The following is an 8328-nucleotide window of genomic DNA, read 5'->3' as shown; positions in this document are numbered from 1 at the left end:
GTCATGGCTACATTTGTATACACTTAGGCTGAAAGCAGCAGAAAAGTATAGTTCGCATGACTAATGGTGTCGTCGAATAACAGCTTCATTTGCGTCTACAAAAATAACCGAGTAATTACGATTAATTGAAATAAATGAAAATATTTTATTTGCCAGTCATGATCCTACTGGGGGACATAACATACTATACAATGCATAACAAGAAATATAAATACCGGTCGACAGGTGCTTACTCCTTTTCTACATGGAGTTTTATAGGTTAGCTAGTAGCTACAAATATTGAAAACACTGCCTAAAAAGAATTAATCGATATCGGATGACATAAACGTTCGGGATCCCCCTCCCCACCCACCTATCCGCCTAATTTGAATTTAGATTTTTATCCGACATCGATCATTTGATCTCTCTCAGAACAGAGTTCAACATTGATTCTTCTCGGATGTTTTTGAATGAATCATTTTCTTAGATAATCAATACTATACTCTGATCTCGATCTCAATCTCTCTTTCTTTCATCCCCCCCAAATCAAAGCACAGGTGCTTGTGGACAGGACTTCCGGTACCCCCCTTCTTTTATTTTTAAATGTTCAATTCCTTGGGTATTTCGGACGTATTTTTGATAAAATATGTAACTTCAGAGTTTATCTATTTCAATGGAATACACAAATCTCGCATAGAAACCGTTTTTAAAAATGTCATATCACCGATCATAATATGTTCATTTAAAAATAAAAGAAGGGGGGGGGGGTACCGGAAGTCCTGTCCACAAGCACCTGTGAATCAAAGGGGGTTCTACCTTGGGTTCCGCCAATGCAACACGTGCGAAACAAATTTTGAGAATCAATTATGAATTAAAGTCGGAGCAAGTCGCTGCACTTCCCCCTTTGTAGAGACAAGAAACATTGTAAACCTATTACCAACTGGCTATGGGAAAACGTATGATTATTTCTTTCCGATTACCCCATCGCCATCTTTATGAAAAGTACAATGTAGTTCGTGGAACTTCCCTATCCCACAATGCCTGCACGGAAGAGTCTGGATTGCGTGCAAACGAACTCTGGCGGAAGTTTGATGTTAGCATATTGCATTTGATGTGTCAAGCATATTGATTAGTTCAATGCTAGAAGTTAAAAAAAAAAACAGTTGCAAACTGTCTGGACAATATTCCCTCCTCATATTTAATGTGGATCAACAATGCAGCTTTTTTCTTTTTTAACTTGCATATTTTAATAAAATAATGCAAAATAGGAATATATGACAATGAAGCACTAAAGGTAGGAAGGAGATGGATAGGTTACAAGTCAATAGGAAACCTCAAGGGACGGTGCTCTAAAGTATCATCTACATCGTTTGGATATTACTTTACAAAGCATTTTCAAAATTGACTAAATTTTCGTTTCGTATAACTTAGAGAAGTTGGTGCAAAATTCTGAGATACATTGTTCTCGTTCATCCTTGAATTTGATGCACTTAAAAAGTGACTTCCATCCTCCATCTCACCTGAAATTTGGAAAGAATCGAATATCTGTGTTGGGATATCTTCATACCTTTCCATTTCAATTTGTAAATGGTGTGAGGATATTCTAAATCTACTGAAGTATATATATCCTGAACTCAAAAAAGTTTTTTATAAGATCAAGGTAGTTTTCAAAACTCTAGTTTTTTATTTTGACACCGTGGAACAATTTAAATTCGTGGGGCTCCATTTTCATGAATTGTTTCGTTGGGATGTATTGTCGTGGTAATGGTTCCTCTACATTGAAACATTAAATATTTTGTGTATTTCAATGTGGTTCGAAATTTGTGATAAAATCCATGAAAATTGACCTCCACAAAAAAGTTTACAGAAGCTAGCCAAACAGTCATGCTATAATTTTATGCATAAATTTAAGATATAGGGCTCACAGCGGGTGTGACCGGTCGACAGGGGATGTTTATTCCTCCTAGGCTCATGATCCCACCTCTCGTGTGTCCAGGGGTCCGTGTTTGCCCAAGTCCTCATTTTGTATTCCTTAAATGAGTTATGAGATTGATCACTGTTCGTTATCTTCCCCTTCCATGTAAGTCTCCTTCAACATCTATCATGAAAGCATCCCTCCAGTTCTGATGTGTTTTCTATGCATATAATAGTAAAATAAGATGATGTTACAGGGGTTTCAACAATCTCTTTTAAAGTCAACTTTTCACAAATTCGATGGTCGTTATAACGATCTGATTTACGGATACAACCTATCATTAGGTCGAATTCCATCTTGCGTGTTTCATACCAATTGTTAGGCCGTAGGTTACATATTGATTTGATACCTCTGCGGTGGTCTAGAAGTAGAGCTGCCGCCCTGCATGCGGAAGGCCGGGGTTCGAATCCCAGCCGCGACAGACCTAAGTCGTTAAAACAGGTAGTAACAGTTCCATCGCCAAACGCTCGGCATCAGGTGTGAATGTCACGGGTCCTCGGAGATGACATTAAAAACGGATGACCCGTGTTACAATAGGTGTGGCACGCTAAAGAACCCTCACTGCTTAATATCCGTAAGACTCGAACATAGGCCTAAATTTGAAGCCCTTCACCGGTCTTGGTGACGTCTCCATATGAGTGAAAAATTCTCGAGAGAGACGTTAAACAAGATACAATCAATCAATCATACTGATTTTGATTGCGGGTTATTTCGTTTACCTGACCAAGATATAGGATTCATGGTGGGTTTGAGCGGTCAACAAGGGGTGTTTACTCCTCCTACTGACATTCGATCCCAACTCGGGGAAGTCTGTGGGTTCGTGTTTGTGCTACTCTTATTTTTGTATTATGTATAGGAATTATGAGAGTGGTAACTGTTCTTATTTTCACCTTCACATTGATCACTCATCTTCGCTTATTCATGTAAGGTAAAGATAACTAACATTTATCAATCTCACAACTCCTGTACCTTCGTCTTTATACTCCTACATATTTTACGTGATAAGAAAGAATATCTTATTTTGGCCTTCAATTCGACATGTAGATATATCGACGACGTATTATCTATTAACAATAATGGTTTTCATTCATGGCGATTCGATATTTCCCAGTGAACTCGAAATAAAAGACACCACAGAGTCGTCCACTTCTGCTTCACATTTAGATATTTTATTGAAAGCAGATATTAACGGCAAACTAATAACTCAACTTTATGACAAACAGGATGATTTCAGCTCCTGGTTGTCAACTTTCATATTTATGTAGCAATATTCCATTATCACCTGCATATGGTGTTTATATCTTTCAACTGATTCGATACATAAGAGCTTGTTCTGCTTATGGTCAGTTTTTAAATCGAAGCAGGCTACTGACAAACAAGTTGATAGTGCAGGGGTTCCAACAGGGGTTCATATATGCAATACAATAAAGAGAGTTGGACAAACACGGACCCCTGGATATACCAGGAACAGGTGCCTAGGAGGAGTAAGCATCCCCTGTCAACCGGTCATACCCGCCGTGAGCCTAGATATAGAAATTATCAATCGGGAACAGCGTAACCGGGGACTTCGGGAAACACCAAGTAGGAGGTTACCAACCAATCGAAGACAAACTGACACCCCCCCCCCCACTTTCATTCTTACCGGGCACTGTATATTCTTAATACCATGTAAAAAGCATAAAACATTAAGCAATTCAAAATTACTTATTTATTCTTGCTTATAAGCAAGGTGTTATAAAAACTATTTCATACAAACTCATGTTAGCAAGTATCTTTATAATGAAACTCCCAGAAATTTTCTCTGTTGGGAATTTTCCGTCCTCCTCTGTGTATTTTCTCACATATATCGCACATTGCTTCTCGGAACACCTCTGGTTCCGTTAAAGCGTAATATTTGTCCTTTTCTTTCAGAAATTGTGTATAAGCAGTTTCATTGGATCCTATTTCTTTTAACTTCTTAGCCAAGTCTTTGTGCGAAGGGAAATCTAAAGCATTTATAAATGTGCCTTTAGGGAGATAGTCACTCGCCATCGATGGTCCATTAACCACTGGAACAATGTTCAAATTTTCGGTACTGAAGAAATTGTAGAATTTCTCAGTTGTGTAATCGTGGCATATATTATTTTCAAAAGCAAAATAAAACTTATAATCCCTCGAAAAGTTCCGTACACACTGTGTAACGAATGGCGTTCTTTTGATACAGGTGCCCATCCCGCAGGATCCGTGCATGTCGACCTCCATAAAATTTTTCAGTTCTTGAATGTAAGGTTTTCTTTTAGAAGGCACGGGACAGTGACCAGACATCCACACACCAAGTTTGGTCTTCTGTTTAAACACTTGTGAATAATCTCTTTGGACGGGTTTTTCACGTTTTCTAATAATTCCGTAGGGTCTGGAAATATCGGAATTTCTACGGTACGACATTATCCATTCAAATTTATCCATCCAAAGAGGTCCTGGTTTAATAGCGAAAGCGAGATTTTCCATTGTGTTAAAACACCAGACATGGTGCTTTTCTTTTGGGGGTGGATCGTGCGGCATGTATGATTGGGTGAATATTACGACATCGCTTTTGGCGAGGTCGCTGTCTTGCACTGAAATTGAACACTTGCACGTACATGGTTTGAATTTGAAGAGGTTCACATGTGGTCTTAAGTAAAATGGAATATTGTACCAAAGTATTTTCAGCTCCTCGCTTCTGTTCTGTGTATTGGAATTGGTCTCCATATCAAAGTCTGATAATGTGTTTCTAGAAAGTTTTTTATTTGACTGGGATGGTTGCACTTTTCTAGTGAGTGTTCTGTCTGATTGGTACACAAAAAATACGAGCACTTGAATAACTATAATCAATGCTACAAGTAAGGCTACCAAAACAGACCGCCTCCAGGGGCTGGAGTTTGTCATCTCTGCAAGAAACAAAAGCAAATATAACTAAGATTACATATATTCTATAGATTATGTCCAAATTTTATGATCTATAATTCATTTCTGTTTGTACAGTGTTATAAAGAACTGGATTGAAAATGATGAATAGAAAATGTACAAACGTATAATGAATGAAATAGTGAATATAACTAACACCGATTAATCTCAGGAATCCTGTAAGGAATTCAGACTGAGAGCAGTGCAAACACTGACCACTGCAAACATCAGAGATGGGATCAAGTGTATAGGAGGAGTAAGCATCTACTGTCGACCAGGCGTCCCTCCTTGATACCTCTATTTTGATCATGTAAACAGATAAATCCGTAGTCAAAATCAGTATTGACTGCGTATTACTCCGTTTACTTTATAAAGACATGGGACTCATGGCGGTTGTGACCGTTCGAGAGGGGATGCTGGTATGTTGAGAGGTCCGTGTTGGTACAATTTTTTATTTTGTACTCCTTGTGGAAGTTATGAGATTGATCACTGTTCGTTATCTTTGCCTTTCATGCAAAAACAGTTAATCAAATGTTATGAAACATGTCAGACAGCATTCGATCTAATGACACGCTATACGTGCAAAAATGATCATTACTATAATGATCGTAGAATTTGCGAAAGGCTGACTTCAAACGACACTGTCTAAACCCCACTGATATCAACTAATGTATCAATAATCAATTGGTTTAAAATTTGAGCATACTCAGAACTTACTCTTGCCTGTAGAATCAGTTGAGATATATAAACACCAGGACCACAATGGAAACTAGCTATATACTAATTTGTGTTATCCCGGAAAAATAAACGCTATTATTACGCATACAGTTGAGTAAGATATTGATAGTCAGTATATTTATCAATTATTTTCCTTCAAATATTTAATGTGGAATGCAGTAAATTGTAAATTTGTAAATTGTAGATTTAGAGAAAAGGGAAACTATAGATTTACATTGTATATTACATTACTGGGATATGGACCATAAACTGCACTATAAACAGGCTTATCTTTATATGTGCATTCCATTCAGCAGTAAACAAACAACGGACATTGATTTGTGGAATTCGATAGCTGTAAGTCTCGTTATTAATGCTGGGCTTGAGTTTTTTTCTGGCCCATAACATATTTCATTATCATCATCATTATTATTGATTTAGTCATATGGGGGAGGGACAGTATACACTATCATATGGGGGAGGGACAGTATATGCTATCATATGGGGGAGGGACAGTATACACTATCATATGGGGGAGGGGCAGTATACACTATCATACGGGGGAGGGGCAGTATACACTATCACATTGGGGAGGGACAGTATATGCTATCACATAAGGAGGGGCAGTATATGCTATCATATGGGGGAGGGACAGTATACACTATCACATGGGGGAGGGACAGTATACACTATCATATGGGGGAGGGGCAGTATACGCTATCATACGGGGGAGGGGCAGTATACACTATCATATGGGGGAGGGGCAGTATACACTATCATATGGGGGAGGGGAGTGGCAGTATATTCTATCACATGGGGGGAGGGGCAGTATATTCTATCACATGGGGGGAGGGACAGTATACACTATCACATGGGGGAGGGGCAGTATATGCTATCACATGGGGGAGGGACAGTATACACTATCACATGGGGGAGGGGCAGTATACACTATCACATGGGGGAGGGGCAGTATATGCTATCACATGGGGGAGGGACAGTATACACTATCACATAGGGGAAGGGGAGGGACAGTATACACTATCACATGGGGGAAGGGGCAGTATATGCTATCACATGGGGGAAGGGGCAGTATACACTATCACATGGGGGAAGGGGCAGTATACACTATCACATGGGGGAAGGGGCAGTATATGCTATCACATGGGGGAGGGGCAGTATACACTATCACATGCTATGCATGAGGTTTTGTACTTTGTTAACTGTGAATGATATGTAAAGGTAATGAAAACTAAACATAGGTTCTTCTCATTTACGAATATTGTCACAGTGTGTTTAATTTATGCCAATTGTATATTTTGAATTATGAATAGTTTATCACACTTTGTCTTATTCCATATTTTTAACGTTTTAACAAGACCTCTCACCCTATTTCATATTGTTTCACGTATTTCATATATATTGTTAGTGGCATACCTCATCTTATTTTTTTTTTATTTCACGTGTCCACATATATTAGTAACATATTCTGTAAATTCCTAATTATATGCGAGGAATTTATTATCGCATGATTTGTAAGAGGCATCACTCGCAAAATAAAATTATTTGCTTTTAATTTTCTGTTGATAAAATACATGTAAGAGCTCTTGATTCACAGACGGCTCACAAATTCATGTTCACGTGATCTAAGGTATAGGAGTAGTCATTTAAGATAAGTAATCTACAGTATTGTCTTATTCTTGTATTTCATCTAATGAATTATTCAAACATTCGTCTCATCTTATTTCACGTATTTCATATATGTTTTAATAACATCCTTATTTCATGAAAGATGAAGATAACGAACCATGACTAATTTCATAACTCCTAACGGCGGATGTGACCGGTCGACAGGGGATGCTTACTCCTAACGGCGGATGTGACCGGTCGACAGGGGATGCTTACTCCTAACGGCGGATGTGACCGGTCGACAGGGGATGCTTACTCCTCTTAGGCACCTGATCCCACCTCTGCTGTGTCCAGTGGTCTGTGTGTGCCCAACTATCTATTGTGTATTCCTTATAGGAATTGAGATTGACCACTGTTCATTATCTTCCCCTTTCATTAAATCCCAGACAAACTAAACAAATTAAAAAACAAACGGAAAATTAACCAAATACATTGCATGGAATATTGCATTTTCTCCATGTAAAATATTAAATCCTAGACAAAGAAAACAAGGTTAAAAAGCAACAAACAAACGAAACATGAACTACCTATACATTGCCTGACTACTGTACTGTATTTCCCCCAGATACAACATTAATTCACACTAAACAAAGTTTTAAAAAACCAACAAAGAAACGGACAAACAAAAGACACCCGATTTACATAATTTAATAAAAAAAAAGTTAAGAAAAACAAAGAAACAAACAAAAGAAATATTGTTACTATAGATTTACTGAATGATTGCATTTTCCCAATATGTAACATTAAATCCAAGACGAGCTAACAAAGTTTAAAAATCCCAACAATCAATTCAACAAAAAAAAGGAAGGTGAGCTACATAGGCCACCTGAACTATTATATATTTCCATGTAAAACATTAGATTCCAGTCGAGCTAAATAAAGTTAAAAACAAAGCCAACCAACAACAAAGAAAAGGAACATGAACTTCGAATATTACCCGAACTAGTAGTATTTCCCTTGTAAAACATCTTTAAATCCCAGACGACAGAGAAAAGCTAAGAAAGAAACAAAGGGAACACACGCTACATAGGTCACGTGAATTAAGAAAC

The 8328-nt window shown here is 37.9% G+C and overlaps 1 protein-coding gene across 1 annotated transcript in view; it reads right to left on the bottom strand.

Moving 5' to 3' along the window:
* Nucleotides 1-3647: 3647 nt before the first annotated feature.
* Nucleotides 3648-8328, bottom strand: part of LOC125666080 (alpha-(1,3)-fucosyltransferase fut-5-like) — a 50167-nt gene continuing 45486 nt past the window's right edge. Inside the window, exon 3 of the mRNA XM_048899203.2 lies at nucleotides 3648-4860. Coding sequence (XP_048755160.2) covers nucleotides 3716-4858 — 1143 coding nt within the window. The 5' untranslated portion in view covers nucleotides 4859-4860 and the 3' untranslated portion in view covers nucleotides 3648-3715. The remainder of the gene's footprint in view (nucleotides 4861-8328) is intronic.

The sequence above is a fragment of the Ostrea edulis genome, chromosome 10 (genome assembly GCF_947568905.1).
Source record: "Ostrea edulis chromosome 10, xbOstEdul1.1, whole genome shotgun sequence".
Lineage (NCBI taxonomy): Eukaryota > Metazoa > Mollusca > Bivalvia > Ostreida > Ostreidae > Ostrea > Ostrea edulis.
This window is presented reverse-complemented; position numbering and strand designations above follow the sequence as displayed.